General features: G+C 46.9%; 1 protein-coding gene across 1 annotated transcript; it reads left to right on the forward strand.

The window, feature by feature from the left end:
* Window positions 1-11902: 11902 nt before the first annotated feature.
* Window positions 11903-19231, forward strand: LOC124668360 (F-box/FBD/LRR-repeat protein At1g13570-like). The gene is made up of 5 exons (XM_047205521.1): window positions 11903-12011; window positions 17262-17373; window positions 17446-18318; window positions 18405-18557; window positions 18809-19231. The coding sequence occupies exons 2-5, from the start codon at window positions 17269-17271 to the stop codon at window positions 19136-19138; spliced, it is 1461 nt and encodes a 486-aa protein (XP_047061477.1). The 5' UTR covers window positions 11903-12011; window positions 17262-17268; the 3' UTR covers window positions 19139-19231.
* Window positions 19232-19321: the final 90 nt, after the last annotated feature.

A 19321-nucleotide genomic window follows, 5' to 3' on the forward strand; every position in this document is an offset into this window, starting at 1 on the left:
AGGGCTTCAAATACTTTCTTGGGTTCCACTAAGGAGATATAAGCATGATGATTGCTAAAGTTAGCCAATTGCCTTCTTGTGGAAACTTTTGCCCTTACATCACCAAGGACCTTGTCATGTGTGTGTCCATGAAGTTCAAGGTTCCTTTCTCTTCTTTCTAGACGGTGGGCCTCGATCTCCTCCTTGGTTCTTCTTGGCCTTGGAGGTATCACTTGATCAACTTGATCATTTGGGTCCCCGTCTTGACCTTCAACTTGAGCTTCCTCAATTTCTTGAGAGTGCTCAACATCATGTACTTGATCTTGGACATTATGAGGTGAATGACATGAATTGAATTGAATGGATCCTCATTGGAGCCATCATGAATGCTTGGTTGATCTTGTCCTTGATCTTGCACACAAGAGGGAGGGTCTTGTTCTTGTTCTTGGGTTGGTGCATCATTTGCTTCACTAGAAGGGGTTTGTTGATGTTGAGAAGATGAGGGCTCCACCGTGGTAGAGCATAGTCCTTCCTGAGATGCCACACCGTGTCCCTCAATGGGGCGGAAAAATCCCACACCCATTCTTACAATGGCATCTTGAGGTATTTCATCACCTGCACAAACATCAACTTGCCCCACTTGGGAGCCATCATTTTCTTTGAACTTCACACTACAAGATTCGATGATAATCCCGGAGGATACATCAAAGACTCTATAAGTGTGAGATTCGGCACCGTAACCAACAAATATACCCTCCAAAGTTTTAGGAGCAAATTTAGATAAACGAACTCCTTTGATTTTGTAGAAACACTTACACCCGAACACCTTGAAGTATGAGATATTAGGCTTGTTCCCGGTGAGTATTTCATATGGAGTCTTGTTCAAGCCCTTGCGGAGATAGAGCCGGTTAGAGGAGTGGCAAGCGGTGGAGATGGCTTCGGCCCAAAAGTTATAGCGGGATTTATACTCCGCCATCATAGATCTTGCCATATCCATAAGAGTACGGTTCTTCCTCTCCGCAACACCATTTTGTTGAGGGGTGTTGATAACCCACAAGTATAGGGGATCGCAACAGTCTTCGAGGGAAGTAAAACCCAAATTTATTGATTCGACACAAGGGGAGGTAAAGAATACTTATAAGCCTTAACAACTGAGTTGTCAATTCAGCTGCACCTGGAAAAGCACTAGTAACAGAGGTGATGTGAAAGCAACAGTAATATGAGAGCAATAGTAACAGTAACACAGCAGCAGTAGCAATAACACAGAGGCGATGGCACCAGAAAATAGTTAATACTACTTCCAATGACATATAGAACGAGTATATGATGATGAGAGATGGACAGGGGTTCCCAACGATCTACACTAGTGGTAACTCTCCAATAACAAGTGACAAGTGTTGGGTGAACAAATTACAGTTGGGCAATTGATAGGATTGAAAGCATTAAGATATAACATCAAGATTATTAATTATGTAGGCATGTTTTCCATATATAGTCATACGTGCTCGCAATGAGAAACTTGTATAACATCTTTTGTCCTACCAGCCGGTGGCAGCCAGGCCTCAAGGGAATCTATCGGCTATTAAGGTACTCCTTTTAATAGAGCACCGAAGCAAAGCATTAACACTTGGTGAAAACATGTGATCCTCATATCACAGCCTTCCTCCGGTTGTCCCAATTTCGTCACTTTGGGGCCTCGGGTTCCGGACAGCAATATGTGCAAACAACTTGTAGATACAATCTAAACAATAATTATAGAGCTTAAATCTAAGATCATGCCACTCGGGCCCTAGTGACAAGCATTAATCATAACAAGATTGCAGCAACAATAACTTCACAAACTTTATAGATAGACTAATCATAATGTATCATCCATCGGATCCCAACTAACACAACACCGATTACATCAGATGGATCTCAATCATGTAAGGCAGCTCATGAGATCATTGTATTGAAGTACATGGGATAGAGGGTACCAACTAGCTACTGCTAGAACCCATAGTCCATGGGGGAACTACTCACAGAGCATGATGGAGGCGGTGGCTTCGATGGAGATGGCTTCCGGGGGCACTTCCCCGTCCCGGCGGCGTGCCGGAACAGAGATTCTGTCCCCCGAATTGGAGTTTCGCGATGGCGGCGGCGCCCCTGGAGTCTTTCTAGAGTTTCGTCAATTCGTCTCGCGTTTTTAGGTCGAAAGGGCTTATATAGGAGAAGAGGCGGCGCATGAGGGGCACCAGGGCGCTCTCCCCATAGGCCGGCGCGGCCAGGGGCCTGCTCGCGCGGCCCTATGGTGTGGGGGCCCCAGGCCTCCCCTCTGACTCCCCTTCGGTGTCCTGGTCCATCTCGGTGAATTATGATGTTTGGTCTTCGTTTCGTCGAATTCCGAGAATATTGCCCGAACAGCCTTTCCGGAACCAAAAACAGCGAGAAAACAGGAACCGGCACTTCAGCATCTTGTTAATAGGTTAGTTCCAGAAAATGCATAAAAACATTATAAAGTGTGAGCAAAACATGTAGGTATTGTCATAAAACAAGCATGGAACATCAGAAATTATAGATACGTTGGAGACGTATCAGGTGTAAGCAGCGGAATATTGATGTCGAATCCCTTCATCACTAAGAAAATCATTGAGTGTATAGTTCTTGAACTCGGAGCCGTTGTCACTTCTTATTGCCATAATGAGGAGGTTGTGTTGGCGTTGCACCTCGGGAGCAAAGTCAATGAATATTTGTTGAGTCTCATCTTTCGTCTTGAGAAAGTAGACCCAAGTGTATCTTGAGTAATCATCAACAATCACCAAGCAATGTTTCTTCGCACCAAGACTTGCATGAGCAACGGGACCAAAGAGATCCACATGAAGGAGCTCCAAGATCCTCTTGGAAGAGATGATAGTCTTGCTTGGATGCGGAGAGTCATGCATTTTGCCTTCAACACAAGCCCTACAAACACGATCTTTGGCAAAAGACACATTTTCCATTAGTCCCACAATATGGTTCCCCTTGTGAAGACTTTGCAAAGTTCTCATGTTGACATGGGCTAGGCGGCGATGCCACAACCAACCCACATCCGCCTTTCCGAATAGGCACATCGCACTTGTCGTGGTGGTCCCCAAAAAGTCCACCACATACAAGTTGTGTTCGCGATACCCAACAAAAGCGACTTTTAGAGTCTTGCTTCACAAGAGGACCACAATATCTTTATCAATAAAGACGGCGAAACCCATCTTGCCAAGGGCGGAAACAGAAAGCAAATTGTAACCAAGGGTTTTGACAAGCATGACATCCACAAGAGTAATGTTGTGTGCAACCACAACCTTGCCAAAACCCAATACCTCGGATGTAGAATTATCGCCAAAGGAGACGATGATATTATTTATGTTGGGCCTCAACTCCTTGACAAGGTTCTTGCCGCCGGTCATATGACTTGTACATCCACTATCAAGTACCCATTTTGAACCTCCGGCGGCATAGTCCTACATGAGATCAATTCTTGGATTTAGGTACCCATTTCTCAATGGGTCCTCTTTTGTTAGCAACAAGGGTCTTTGGGACCCAAATAGACCAAGCAACATAACCATCATATGGGCCAACATATTTAGCATAAACATCACCATAATAATCTTTAAATAGAACATAGTGAGGGTTATCAATTCCCGCACCATCATCATTAATGGTTTTGCCCTTTGGGGTTTCACCATTAGTGGTGGCTTCCTTTTTCTCATGTGCGGGCTTGGTTCTTGTTTGCCTTTTTAGCCTTGGCATTATAACCAAGTCCCTCCTTCCCATTGTTTGACCTTTGCTTACTCAAAAGATCATCCAAGGAAAGTTTACTTTGGGGAGAGGAGGCCTTAGCAAGTTCATCCTTCAACCTAGCATTTTCCTCAATAATATTTGCATGATCACATGAAGGAGTAGAGGTACTAGGTATGTCATATGAAGCAAGCCTAATTTGAAGTTGCTCATAAGACTTGGAGAGGAGAGAGTATTCACTCTTCAAGGCTTTGTGAGCCTTGTCTAGTTCATCTAGATCCTTCACAAGTTTCTCATGATCAACACCAAATTTGGCCTTTTCCTTTATAAGCACTTTAGTCTTAGCTCTAGCAAGATCTCTAGCTTTAGTGAGCTTGTTAAGTTTATCTTGAGGTTCTTCAAGATTTTCTAGCCTCTCTTCAAGAGATGCTATGGTTTCTTGACATTCCTCAAGAGCATTTTTAAGAGCATGTATTTCAGGAGAGTCTTCTCTCTCTATTTGGCATTTTTTCTCAAGAGTACCATTTAGTTGAGCTATACGAACCATGAGATTTGAAACATGTTTTTTAGTGTTACCTTGTAGGTTAAGAATGAAATCATCAAACTCTAGCATTTCTTGTTTCACTTTTAGACTAGCAAGATCAACCCCTAGATCATTTGAAATGTTAGGCGTAGAGGGGTTAGGAGATGATACCTCGGAAGATTTAGCCATGAGGCAAATTTCTTCCTCCACATGAATGACCTCATTGGGAGATTCACTTGTTGATGAAGAGTTAGTGGAGAGGGAGGCAAGGGCAACCAATCCATTTGAGGTTGCATCTTCTTCTTCATCATCAACATCATCATCTCCGGAGGTATACTCTTCTCGAGTTGATAGCACAATTGATGTGTCCAAGGTGGACCTTGCCATGAAGCAATGTGCATTCTTGATTTGAGGATTCTCATTGGGTGAATCAAAGAGAGAGGAAGAGGGAATGTTGGTAGTGACAATGGCGGCCACTTCCTTTGAGCTTTCTTCTTCATCATCACTAGAACTTTCAACTTCATCGGAAGAATATTCTTCTTTAGTCACTAGCACAATCCTTGAGGGCCTTTTGCCCTTCTTGCTCTTGTTGTAGAATTTCTTGTTGGGGGCCTTTGAATACTTGCCCTTTGAGTCTTTGCTCTTGTCCTTGGGGATGAGCCTTCCACCATGAGTCTCCCTATTCTCATAGGGGCACTCGGCAATGAAATGGCGCTTGTCATCACAATTGTAGCAATATCTTGTTCTTGGGCCCGAGCTTGTGAAGCCCCTTGAGTTGTTTCTCTTGATGTTGTCTTCCTTGGCCTTGGATGGGTCAACCCAAAATATGTTTGCATGGAATGCCATGTGGTCATGGTAGTGGTGTTCCAAGTCTTCCGGATAGGACATACTCCAAGATGCCCTATAAGATTCTTGAGGAATCACTTCTTCCACGGAGTTGACTACCAAGGCAAGGTTGGACCCTTTTGACATCCCAAGAGCTCGATTGCGAGAATCATGAGAGTTTTGCTCAAGCACCTTGAGAGCTTGCATCTCGTGCACGGCTTGTTGAGAAGTGAGAGAGGGATAGCATTCTCTACCGACAAGAGTCTTGACATCAATGGGTTCAAACGGCATCATGCAATCGATGTACTTATCCTTGATCCAAGAGTCATTGATGTGGGTGGCACCAACATTCCGGAAAGCATCAGCAACGGTGAGAAGTCTCCCATACATGACTTCATGATCTTCATCCGGTAGCCTCATGAATCATTTGGCTTTATTCCGAAGAGCATTATACTTGTTCCTTCTCATGCTCTCACTTACAATGCAACTAGCGGCCAAACCATCCCAAGCTTCCTTGGCGGTGGTGAAATTCCGAACACGAGACAAATCCTTTGTCCCCACACTAGTTTGAATCATGTGCAAGGCGGTGTTGTTGAGTTTACTATCAACCGCTTCTCTTCTAGTCAACTTGTCGGGGTTGTAAGGCTTGAACCCTTCCACGATGATTCTCCAAAGTTCATTGGAGGCACTGCGAACATGAGAGCTAAACTCAAATTGCCAAGTATCGAAATCATTAACGGAAAACTTAGGTGGGTCGCCCCGAATGTTTATATGAGGATGGGGAACCGGTATATCGGGAGATAGAAAAGGTGGAGCCACTCGATTGTAGCTCCCACCTCCACTAGTTCCCCTAGGAGATGCAATGGTAGATTTGATAGTGTTTAAGTTATCACCATCCACGGGTGTGGTAGTGGAGGGTAATACCGAAGCATCTCCCTCTTCTAACGCATCCGTGACATTTACCTCTTTGGTGGGAGCCATGGGAGGGGCCGGAGTCAAAAGCTCGGAAATCATTTTTCTCATGCTTTCCATTTGAGCTTCCATGGAGGACCTCAACGAATTGAAATCATCCATGGTGACCATCCTAGCGTCCCCTTCCATAGGTTCTTCGTCTGGATACTCTTAGGCGGTTAAGCCCGAAATAAGAGCCGAGGCTCTGATAACAATTGAAAGGATCGTATGCCGCACCTAGAGGGGGGGTGAATAGGTGCTAACCAATTTTTAGTTCTTTTTCAATTTAGGCTTGACACAAAGGTAAATTCTCTAGATATGCAACTAAGTGAATTTACCTAGATGACAAGGTAATCAACTAAGCAAGATATAGCTACGCAATATAAGAGATAGAATAGGATAGAGGTAACCGAGAGTGGAGCACGCGATGACACGGAGATGATTCCCGTAGTTCCCTTCCTTTGCAAGAAGGTACGTCTACGTTTGGAGGAGTGTGGTTGCTACGAAAGCCAAACCAACAGCCACGAAGGCTTCACTCAGATCTCCTATGGGCAACGCCACGAAGTCCTAGCCCACTTCCACTAAGGGATTTCCTCGAGGCGGAAACCGGGCCTTTACAAGGTTCTTGGGGCACACATCCACAACCGAATTGGAGGCTCCCAAATCTGTAACAATACAACAATCAACAACAACACATCAACAACAATCAACTAGGGAACCAAATAGGAACACTAGCAAGAGCGCCCTCAAACAAATGAGGGGGAAATGTAAATCGCTTCGGTGATGATGTAGATCGGTGTCTTCTCCTTCGAATCTCCAAAGATCAAGAGCTTTGGTTGGGGGAGGAAGGAGATCTTGCAAATCTTGTGTTCTTGAGGTGGCTCTAATGGTGGTGAGACTTGGCAGATTTTTGTGCAAATGATTGAGCAAGAAGCAAGGTAGAAGAAGGGGGTATAAATACCCCTTCCAATTTCCAGCCGTTGGAGCTTCCGGGGGGCCGGATAATCCGGCCTAAGTTAGGGCCGGATAATCCCCCCCCCCGGAAAATCCGGCCGCTGCGAAAATCCGGCCAAATGTCCGGCCCATGTCCAGAGCTGCTTTTCTTCAGGTCCTTAGCCGATTTCGAGGAGGCCGGATATTTTGGAAATATCCGGCCCGGATTATCCGGCCCTGGGGCAAATCCGGGCAAATATCCGTCCCATTTCCAGGGGGTACTGAGCCACAAATCCTCAAGTCCTTAGCCGAAAAATGGGGGCCGGTGACATAGGCATCCCAAATGGGCCTGCCTAATATAGTACCCGGGGTTTATTGAAGGCCCATTACCCGAAGAATAAGAAGACTCGAGAGCCCAAGATGTATTTAAGGAAAAGATAGAGTTGTAATAGGAAGTGTTATTTGTAATCTGGCGGGATGAGTTAGAAACCGTCCCGGACTATGTAATCCTTGTATAGCACGAATCCCTCGGCTCCACCTATATAAAGGGGGGGTCGAGGGACGAGAAGATCATCGAATCATTGTCTGCAAACCCTAGTTTTCATATTCGTCGAGTACTTTTCGGCTGAAACCTTCGAGATCTACTTGCCCTCTACTTCTAACTAAACCCTAGCCTATAATCCATAGGCATTGACAAGTTAATCCCTTGTCAATTGGCGCCGTCCGTGGGGATTAGAGGCGTAAGGATCTGATCTCGATGGCACGTTCAAGATCTTCGACATCGTCAACCGGAAGCAACACTATGGATCGAGGTAAACGGATCGCTATCTGGTCCCGTTGATTTTGTTCCTCACCCACCCTCCCGTTTGGATGCATATGCGTATCTGGCGGAGCCCTCGGAGATGACGTTCGGAAGGTTCCACTTTCGCGTCAAGAAAGAAGGATCGTATCGTGTCGAAATTCCGATTTCGTCGGGATCGTCGGCGGTCGATTCTGAATTTTCAAGCTATGCATCATCAACTGAGTCAGAAGAAGAAACTTCGGCAACACGCTACGTCAGCACCAGAGCGAGAGAGAAACTCGCCAAAACCTTCAGCAACGCATCGTCTGGGTCATCCGCGGACTCATATATAAGCGATGGCTCAAGCGATGTCGACAAGCTACAACTTCATCGACAAATCTCTCACAAGGCAAGGTCTTCATCAATCTCAACAATGATGTCACCGAACCCAACATAGATCTCGAGTACAAAATATCATCAGATTTATGCTATCGAAGATCAGGAGGAAACATCGGAGGCTTTCGATCAATTGGGAAATCCTTTTGTCGATCCCTCGTATCTAAGGAGAGGTATGGGCACTAAATACGTCGGGCCCACACCACGCGTCGAGTTCAACTTCCACGAGCAGCTCTGGGATAGAGCGGCAAAAGCCATAGATGGTTCGTAACCAATGACGACAACAGCCTACAGCTCAAGAACCGCAAGCTTATCAATATATGCTCGCACGAACCGCCCGAGAAATAGAAAAACGGACAGGCTGAGTTGAACAAGAGAAAGGCGGCAGCTTCTGCATCCAGCAGGAGAAGGGCAGATCTAAGTGGACAGTCTAGAATTTCGGGTGATAGCCACAGGGAGGCTCGGAACAGAGGAAGATCAAGGCTACAACACATACCCGAAGCAGACAGAGAGTACTTGGTTCAAAACCTCGACATGTCCTTTATGTCGATAGATACAAGAGGAAATATTATCCCTAGGACACCAGAAGCTGGGTATATGGCGACACAAGCTTACATCCTCGCATCCAAGCCACCCCCAGGAGATCCAAGGGAAACATTATACAACATGGCATTAGCAGGAGTTGGAGCTATGGGGACAGCGTTCGTAGCAACGCCTCCCGAAGGAGCAGCAAGGCAAAATAGTCCACGACCTGCAGCAGTAACGGCGGCAGCTCCAGAAGGACCAAGTGGAGCAAGAGACACAGGAGTGCAAGCAAGGGTCGACAGAGCAAGGCAAAGCAGAAGAGATCATCGGCAGTCCCCGGAGCTTAATGACGAGGATATGTGCGGTCTACCGTGCTTCACGAGAAGAGTCCGAAAACTCGAGTCCCCTCAGATTCAAGTTACCCGATCACTTTAAAAAGTTCGACGGCTTGCAAGACCCGGAGGATCAAGCTAACTGATTACCTCGAGACGGTAAAGCTAACCGGAGGAACTAGAGCAACAGCCATGCAAAGTATTCAGGTGCACTTAAGTGGAGCCGCTCGATCTTGGATCAAAAAACTTCCGCCAGATCTATCGACACTCGGGAAAGTTTCGAGGACGTTTTCGTCAAGAACTTTAGATCCACATGCAAGAAGCCCGCATCGTTGGAAGAGTTGAGGGCGTGTCGACAAAAGCCGATGAGTCAATGAGAAAATACATCCAAAGGTGGAACATCATAAAAAACTCGGCAGAAAATATATCCGACGAGAGAGCAATAGATGCGTTTGTCGCAGGAATCGAGCGCGGAGATTTTGTCGAGGACTTGGGAAGGACCAATCCAAAAACAGTATCCGCGTTGATGGAGATAGCAAATAGATGGGCAGACGGAGAAGACGCTGTCCACAATAAACGACACAGTCGCCGTAGGAGGACCGTAGTCGAAATTATCGACGAGGCGACGATTTCCTCGACGCATCGGAACTACGACGCCCAGGGCAAATTTCGGCAGGATTTCGGTCAAATACAGGAGCAAGCAACAGAGATGATTATCGGAGAAGCAATGAGCAGCGAGGCGATAATAGGGACGACTCCCGTCACAGCAAAATAGTGGGCCAAGGTTTCCACGACCTTTTATGTCTCCCGAAGAAATGCTCGAACGGACCGTGCCGGATGCATTTTTTCCTCGATAGCAATGGGAAAAGACAAGTCAGGACACCTGCAGAAAGATTGTCGAAATTTCCAAGCAATGTTCGGATGTGCGAAAACGCTCACGCACGAGCAAGCACAGAGAAACCCTCGGGAGCCTAGGAGCGAAATTCATCTACCGCCACCTCCCGCGATTACGAAGGCAATCAACACCAGCTCGTAATAGCGGCAAGCACCAAGCACCACCACCCTATGTTGATCCTAACTCCAACGGAGCAGAGTGTCGATGATTCGAAGGGAAGGCCATCCAATAGAGCTCAAAAAGTAATATCGCGACAGTGTTCATGGCGAGAGAAAATGCCTCCACCAACAGCGTTGAGTACCTCAATTGGTCGTGACAAGACATCGGCTTCACCATAGCGGACCACCCGCAGCAGGTTCCTCGACCAGTGGCAGTCAGCACTCATTCTCGCCAGCAGCTATCGCGAGGATTTGACGTTTCTCGAGTATTCATAGATGGCGGCAGCAGCCTAAACCTCATGTACGCAGATACATTGAGGAAGATGAACATATCCTTAGCAAACCCGAAGCCAACAGACACAAGGTTCCACGGCATCACACCAGAAAAACCAAGTTACCCATTGGGGAAGATCAACCTCGACGTTCGGCTTTGGAACCCGAGAAAATTATAGAATCGAGAAGCTGGAGTTTGAAGTCGTGGATTTCCCATCACAAGTACCACGCTTTGTTGGGACGACCAGCATACGCTAGATTTATGGCAGTACCACACTATACATACCCGTTATGGAGATTGCCCGGACCCAAGGGACCAATCACGGTCAAAGGGAGTTTCGCTTAGCTGATAAGTGCGACAAGGATTTCCATCGATTGTCGAAACCTTCGGGATGCAAGCGGAATACTTGGCGTCGAAGAGCATGACCGATTACGACGTATCGCCGTACGTCGGAAGGCCAAACAAGGAATCAACTTTCAACACGTAGAAAAATTCTAAGGAGGTGCGGATTCACCCGACGGATCCAAAAAGACGACATCCATTGCAAACAACATGGATATCGCATAGGAAAGCGCGCTCGTCGAGTTCCTCCGTGAGAACCGGAAAATCTTCGCATGGTGTCCAGCCGACATGCCAGGAGTACCCAGTGGAACTTGCCGAGCACCACCTAAATTTGGATCCAACAATGAAACCAATCGGACAACCTTTGCGGCGTTTTTCGGAACCAAACCGCAAATCCATGCTATCGAAATAAATCGACTAGAGGAAGCTGGTTTTATCGTAGAGATATCTACGTAAGCCACATGGGTAGCTAACCCGATGATGGTGCCGAAGAAAAACACGACAGATCCTTCGCATGTGCGTCGACTTTACGTGTCTCAACAAACATTGTCCTAAGGATCACTTTCCCTCCCAAGGATCGATCAAATTATCGACTCCACTGCAGGTTGTGAACGTCTTTCCTTTTTGGATGCATACTCCGGTTATAACCAGATCAGATTAAAAGAAGATGATGAAGCCAAGACAAGCGTTTATTACACCGTACGGCGTGTTTTGCTACAAGACAATGCCCTTCGGTCTAAAAAACGCGGGAGCAACATATCGAGGATGATGCGTAAATGTTTAGCAACACAGATCGGGAAAAACGTGCAAGTATACATCGATGATGTCGTCATCACATCAAAAAAGGGGACAACGCTGATCGAGGATCTCAAAGAAACTTTTGACAACCTCGACAAATTCTGCCTTAAGCTGAACCCGACGAAGTGTTCTTTTGGCGTCCCAGCATGAGAAGGGCGCCACACAAAAGGGTTAGATGGGTGAAATAGTTTGTCCAGAGAATCAGTCTGTACTTTTTTTTTTTACTTTTGAGTTATTTTTTTGTAAATGGCCGCTACGCACTGCACAATTGAGAGTCCGGTGAAGGAAAATGTTTTAGCCCCCACCCGCCACCGACGGAGGCCCAAAACCCGACGTGAATGCCCCAAATACCTTAGTGGCAAACTTGTTATTTATATTTAAATTAAAAATCTTACTATTATATCTCGAGATACTGGAGTGCTCGATCGAACTAATCCGCCCGTTCGTGCTCCCCTGTTCGTCAGGAAGAGGCAGAGGAGGGGCGCCGCCGGCGACTCCAAGCCGGCCACGGCAACTCAGGCGATCATAGGAGGCGAATCCGATTTTCAAGTAATCCACTACTCTCCCTGACTTTCCTCATCCCCCCTCGATAGAAATTCTTCTCCAAAATCGCAAGGCTGCAATTAGTACCATGGTAGCACCGAGCATTGGATCAAGTTGAAATTTCTCTGGTTTCTTCAGCTCGTCAATTCTTCAGTGCCCGCGGCAGAACCAACAGGGGAGGCAAAAGGGAAAAGCTAGGATTGGGGGTGCAGGCGGGCAAAAATCATCGAGAGCGAAATCGTGAGGGAAAATGAAAAAATGTGTCGCCTGGGTGCCGGATTTCCCCGACCTTGGTCGCCGGAGATGCCGCGCCGGCGCCACCCGCGTGTCTGGTGGGCAGAGGGGCCCTTGGTTCCGCGCGTGTCTGGCGGGTATTGAAGCCCTGGATCCCACGCGTCAATGGAGTATTCGGATCTCAGAGTGTGACCACGCGGCGGCGGGCAGAGGAGCTCAGGGAGACAGAAAAGCCGCATCCCGCAGCTGGGTGAAGGTGGAGTTGCTGATTTGCATTGTTGGAAAATAATTTGGTAGATTTTGTACGCAATATCTATTTCGTAGTCGACCTTGATTTGGTCATCCAGCGAGGTCACATACAGGAACGCACGATTAGCATCGTATGGTAGTCCAGCCTATCAAGGTTAGTGGCGTCACGGGCAGCCAGAGGATGCGCGACAGAGAGAGCTAATTCATTCCCCTCCCTTTCTCATCTCCTCTTCCTCGTTCGGTCCGGCGGCTGAGCCCTCCACGAGAAGATAATCGTGATTCGAAAATGGTGGCGTCTGACGGAGCAGCAGCGCGGCGCCCACGGCCGTGCTTCAGCTCGCCGCCGCCTTCATCACCTTCACCCGCATCCCCGAGCCTCCAGTCAGATCTATGCCATCCTCACCGCCCTGGATGTGTACGCCGGCGAGCGCATCCACATGGGTTGCTGGGGTCGGGAGGGCTGCCTCCAGTGCAGCAGCACCGTGGTCTTCGTCTATCAACGACGCCTCCTCCCACGGGACCCTCAAGCTCGTCATCGACGACGCCCAGGTCGCCCAAACGCTGCTTGTGCCCCTAACTACCACGGGCATCTCCGTCCTCGACTCTACGTCGGCGAGGTTGACGCTGCCTCTGCCGCTGCCTACCTGATCCGCAGGTCAAAGCTCGTGCCTGATTATCTCCGGGAGTTCCTCCACCTCGGCACGCGCCATGAAACTGATGCGGTTTCCTCGATCTCGTCATCAGGTTACATCGCGGGATTTTGTTTGTCTTCGTCGTTGTGAACAAGATCCGTGTGGTGCTTGTGGCGTGGGATTTTCTGGCGGCTTAACCAGCTTAAAACTACATCCATGTCACATGATCTGTTCCTTTGTGTACACGAGATGATGTGCAGCTCCGGCCACGGTAGTTACATGCTGCAAATGTTGGGCTTCACCTCTGTTAATTAAATGGGATGGTAGTTTATATAGGATGTAACCTTTAATTAGATGTAATTTTTCCAACGGGGCAGGTTTGATTGAAATCATGTGTTGTTCCTTTTGGTTTTTGTTCCAAATGTAACATTGATATGAGCTCCATCCTTATTTTTCCTTTGGATGGGAGTAACATGTGATGTATCTCAGATACTACAATTAGTAAGAGCCTTTACTCCCTGAGATTAAAGAGCAAAAAGCCTGAAATGTTGTCCCAACGTTTTTCCCAAATGACTTGTTTTGAAATAAGACCAAATGCACATCTCCATGCAACCTGCTAGATGATGCAACGTGCTAGGTAGAAGCTAGATCTTTTGTTTCCTTCAAATAACTTCTATTTATTAGATGGAACCTGCTACATGTTACTTTTGTATTTTTCGGTCAGATGCAAAAAAAAATATTCCTTTTACCCCTGAGGCCCTGATGTTACCTTTGCTATATTCTGTTTGATGCAACTTTGTCTGTGATGTAACCTGCTAGATGGAGGCTTTGCTAGCTACATATGGGAAGCTAGATGGAACCTGTTTGCCATGCTAAGAGCATCTCTAGCAGAGCCCCGTAAACACGTGAACTGAAAATTCGGAGTTCAGCTTACCAAACTCGTGTTTACGCGTCGGAAAAACGTTGTCACAGAGCAGAACCCATAAAACACGAACTGAAAAATTGCATTTCAAATATCGCGGGAAAATTGGTCGATGATCATATATATAGATGGATTTGATGCTCCAATTGAACATCAAAAGTTACAAAAGTTACATAATTCGATAAATTAAACCTAAATTACTTAGTAAACCTAACCGCGATAACTAGTTTGAAGCAAAATGCGGCCTAATTGGTCTCTGCGCGTGGCGGTGACGGTGGTGGCGGAGCGTCAAGGCGGACGACGGCGTCGACGCTGGTAAGGAGCTTCACTCCTCGGCGTCAAGCCTCGAGCTTGACGCGGCGGACGCGCTCCTCCCGGCGTGTTGTCTCGTACTTGCGCACTTGGCGGACGACGTCTGCCTCCTCCCGGCGGAAGCGAGCGCGGGCCTCCGCCGCGGAGATCGCTGCTACCTGCGCGACCACGGCGTCCTCCTCGTCGGAGCCGTGGACGTAGTCGCCTAGCGAGAACGTCGGTGAACGCGCGGGGAGGAGCTCCTCTTCATCGGATCTGTCGTCGACGAGGGGCCGCGGTGGGCGGCTCGAGCCGCCTGACGACGAGCCCTCGCCGCCGTTGGCGTACCTCGCCAGCTTCCCTGGGGGCGTCAAGCCCCATTTCATCCACCGGCGGGCGCTGCGCTTGCGCGCGTCCGCCGACCGGTTCCACTTCCGGCGTTCCGCGTCGGTGCGGAACATGGGGGGGCCGCGGTGGCGATTCCCCGCCGCCCAATCCCGCGTCGCGCCCTGCTGAGCCACCACAGGAGGTCATCGCACCGTGGAGGAGGGGGGAGTGGTGGCTGCTGCGAGTTGGATTGCTCGCCGGAGCAGAAGCAGGCGGCAGCGGAGGGAGTGAAAGCGGCGAAGGGGGTAGGGTTTGGAAACCGAACTCCCCTCCGTGGCCCCTTTTAATACGGGGCGGCCGCCGAGTTTCTCGGGCCCCCGAACTCGTTTTACGGGTCAGGCCACGAGTTCGGTCTCCGTTCTGGCCCAGTTTCAGCCTGAATCCGTATTTTTGCCGGACTTTTTCGATTTCGGCCACTTTTACGGTTATTGTTACAGATGCTCTAAGTGTTTCCTGATGCAAGTTATTTTTCCTATGATAGTCGAGCCTGCTAGATTGAAATAAGCCAGATGCAAGCTAGCTTCAAATGTTACCTTTTATGTGTTTGTTCCCGAAGTGATATGATGGAACTTTTTTGTTTCTGATTTGATACATCCTACTTTTTGTAACATGTAGTATATTGATTTTATTTGCCATTTCATTATGTTTCTGATATGATCTGTAGTTCCATTTTGACCTACTAGTTGCAGCTAACCTTCTTCTTGTAATTTCTCGTTTTTGTTTCACTGTTGATAGAACTTTGTTGCTACTGAAGTAAGGGATGTAACCAGTGGCGGAGCTTCAGTCCGGCATACCTGGGCAGCTGCTCGGGCTCCTCCCATTGTTCTTCGTTGAGGTTGCAGCATTGTTCTAGGTTGAGGTTGCAGCAGAAATCAACAAATTAATCATTAGTTTAAATGGGCATGCAGCCATCAACAACTAGCTTTTGTAGTCTGCCTGGGCTATGCATCCGACCTGGCTCCGCCACTGGATGTAACGAAACACAACAAAGGACAGTATCACAGTAGGATAATGGAACTTCTATAGTTTTCTCCGTTGGACGGGGTGGCACGAGATGTAACTTTTTCGTCGGGCGGGGGCGACGTGAGATGTAGTTTTTTCATCGGCTGGGGCGAGTTGTAGCTTTTTATGTTTGGCGGGACGACACACGATGTAGTTGTTTCGTCGAGCGGAGCAAGATTTTGCTTTTTCTACTAGGCGAGGCGGCGCGAGATGTAGGTTTTTCGTCGGGCGGGGTGGGACAAGATGTAGCTTTTTCGTCGGACGGGGCGAGGCGGGATGTAGCTTTTTCTGTTGGGCGGGGCGGCGCGAGATGTAGCTTTTTCGTCATAAGGGGCGGCACGAGATGTAGTTTTTCGGTTTTTCGATTGGGTGCGGTAACGAGATGTAATTTTTTTTTCATGTAGCTTTTTCCATTTTACATGTAGCTTTTTATGCGCAAGATGTAGCTTTTTCGATTGGGTGTGCTAACGAGATGTAATTTTTTTCTGTTGGACAACACGAAATGTAGCCTTTTCAGTCCGGTATAGTGGTGGGATGTTACTTTTTCAGTCTGGTGAGTGGTGATAGAGGATGTAGCCTTTTTAATCAGCCGATGAAATAGTTTGACGAGATGAGATTTTCTGCCGCGGGAGGAATAAAAATCAGCGCTAGAATTTTTGGTGGGCAATCCACAAAAAAAAAGTTTGAGCGATCTAGCATGGGATGGTCAGATGGTTGGTTCCGGCCAGGAGCGACGTTTTTGCTTTAAAAGGAAAGAAGCGTAACTGATTTGCTTACTATTTACTGTCTGGGTGACCTCGTGTTAAGGTGAAATCGAGGTTGACCTCGTTGTAGCACAACCCCAAATGAATCACACATACCAAATTTATCTCCGGCAAATCAGGGATTTGTTTAGGTCGAGATCCCATAACTCTTTGATAGGATCACGACTCGGAGACTCGATCAGGAGAAGAGTAGGATCACGCCCGCGATGAAGCAACTCGAGCCGAGTCTGCCGAGAGAAGGGAGCTACTAGGAGCGCACAATCCGGCAGCTGGCCCTTCGAACTCCCTTGATTTCTACTCTTAAAATTAGAGCCAAACTTCCGCCGCATAATCTGTCCGACTAGAACTCTGGAGGATCACGACTCGAACACTGCATCTGGAGAAGAGTAGGATCACCCTTCGGACTCCCTTTGTTTCTACTCGTATAAAATTAGAATCAAAAACTTCCAACGACCACAGCCGTTTCCTGGCTATATCTCTGCAACCGAGAGCGTGATTTCGATCCCTGGATTTGCTCGCGTCGGAGGCTCGGACTGGAGCAGAGCAGAGCAGTCGGCCGGCCCCAACTCCAATTCCTCTTATTACTAGACAAATCCTCTCGACTGAAACACCATTGTATGCCATTACAGGTTACTTGTTCTCCCTCGTCCCTCTCTTCTCTACCCTATGGTTCATTGATCAAACGAGACACTTGTGCTTGTCTGTAATCTAAGTTCTGACCCTTGTGATCCGTTTGTTAATACCAAAATAAGAAACTCTTCCTTGTTAATTTCAGGTGCACAATGATCAACAATACAGTATGCAAAAGAACTTCCTCAAACCGTATCAGTGGGAAACCAATCTATAAGAAAGCGAGGCCAAATGTTAAACTGGAAGACCTTCCACAGGTATGCCAAATTTTCTTTTCTGCGTTAATTCTGTATAGATGGAACTGCTAATCTCGAGGGATATTGACGCAGGATCTGCTGTGCACCATTGTATCAAAGTTGCCTGCTAAAGAAGTTTCAAGAGCTACTGTTTTATCAAGCTATTGGAGATATATCTGTGGTATTTGCTGCTACAAATTATGTTTCACTGGTGCTACTGGGTGTTGCCGTGATACTTTAGAAAGAAAAGAATACCTCCAGTGCATCCATAAATTCATCAATAATGTCAATACAGCCGTGCAAAAGTGCCATGCCAAGTTGGTTGAAGAGTTCAATGTCAGATTCGAGTTCGACGCAATGCTGGTTGATCATCTAAATAATTGGGTTAAATTTGCGGTATCATCACAGGCAAAGAGCATAGTTTTCTATTTACGGCCTATTAACATGAGACGCACGGATGTAGATCGCTACTTATTTCCATTTCACCTTTTGGATAGTGGAAGCAACATGTCTCATCTACAGTGTATACAGCTTAGCTTTGTATCTTTCAGACCACCATCTGAATTCAGAGGTTTCCCAAGCCTGAGAAAGCTTTATTTGCAGTTTGTCGATATCACTATAAAGGATCTTGAAGTTATACTGTCCAATTGCTATAATCTTGGATGGCTCAGCTTAGTCAGATGCTTCCTGAATGGCGAACTAAAGTTGGATCGTCCGTTGTCCCGCCTTCGACACCTAACAGTTGTATACTGTAAGGTGACCAGGATAGAACTTCATGTTACGAAACTCGTTACCTTTGTATATGATGGTCCCATTATTCCTATTGTTATGGCTCAACATTCGAAGCTGGAAAATGCACATATACGATTCTTCAAGGCAACTTATCAAGATGCTGTCAGTGCACTTCTGAATGGTATTCCGACCATGCAAAATCTGACTCTCCAGATTACTTGCCCACAACTAGAGGTTTGCTCCTCGAATGGCATTGAATTTACAATCAAATTTATGGTGGACATCATCAGTTCAATAATACAGTTCTTTTTGCCTTGCAGGTGCAATCATTGTTGAATAACACATGCAAGTTTTCCCATCTTAGGCGCTTACAGTTGTTAATGTGTATATTAGCTCAACATATTGAGAAGCTTCCATATGTACTAGTTTCCATACTGAGGGCAGCTCCATTTATTGAAAAGCTTGAGATCCATGTAAGTACCCTTCTTGGTTCTTATGTGCCAATAGATATCTTTCTTCTTTGGCACCGCATTCGATTTGCTTTTAGCCCTTCTATACTTGCTTCTGTTCGTGGTAGGTGTTACAACTTGTTGTGTGCATGGATGCAAAATTTGTGTGATAGGCAGTTTAAGTGGACACTAAAATTCGAAGGGAGGCCCCTTCGTACGTATGTATTTCCATATACTGTGCTAATCATATATACTACCATGTTTGAATCTTGCAGTTTGCTACCTGTCGCCACCTTTGTTTTGCGAACAATGGTACTTTGGACAATCAGCCTCTTCAGCGGTGTGAATATACTTATCTGAAGAGTATGCATATGACGGGATATAAAGGGGCAAGAGGTCAACTTGAATTTCTTCTACATATTGTGGAAAATGCCCCTGCGCTGGAGGTATTAACTGTGGACACAACTGAACGGCTTAATGAATATGAAGATGTTTCTGTAAACTTGATTTGCAGAAAAAAATCATGCTCCGAGCGCGCTGCTCTGCATGCCGAATCTTGTCTCAGTGAAAAACTTTCACCAAAGGTGAAGCTTTGTGTTATGTAGGTAGGGCTCCTTTAGAGTCAACAAGTGTGTGTCTGCTTCTGTTGAAAAATTGTGCCACCTGTATGCCGTGAGAGTATTTGTGAATGAAACAACTAAGAGCATCTCTAGCAGAGCCTTTATTTTTCTGAACCGAAAAAAGTGAGTTCAATCTTCCGAAAAACAAATTCCGAAAAAGTGAGTTCA

Source organism: Lolium rigidum, chromosome 6, assembly GCF_022539505.1.
Source record: "Lolium rigidum isolate FL_2022 chromosome 6, APGP_CSIRO_Lrig_0.1, whole genome shotgun sequence".
NCBI lineage: Eukaryota > Viridiplantae > Streptophyta > Magnoliopsida > Poales > Poaceae > Lolium > Lolium rigidum.

What these genes read in the sequence shown, in the direction of transcription:
- LOC124668360 (XM_047205521.1), top strand. Translation starts at nt 17,269, where the DNA reads ATGATCAACAATACAGTATGCAAAAGAACTTCCTCAAACCGTATCAGT. An exon ending in AACTGGAAGACCTTCCACAG is followed by an intron (nt 17,374 to 17,445) that starts GTATGCCAAATT and finishes ATATTGACGCAG; the next exon opens with GATCTGCTGTGCACCATTGT. An exon ending in TTACTTGCCCACAACTAGAG is followed by an intron (nt 18,319 to 18,404) that starts GTTTGCTCCTCG and finishes TTTGCCTTGCAG; the next exon opens with GTGCAATCATTGTTGAATAA.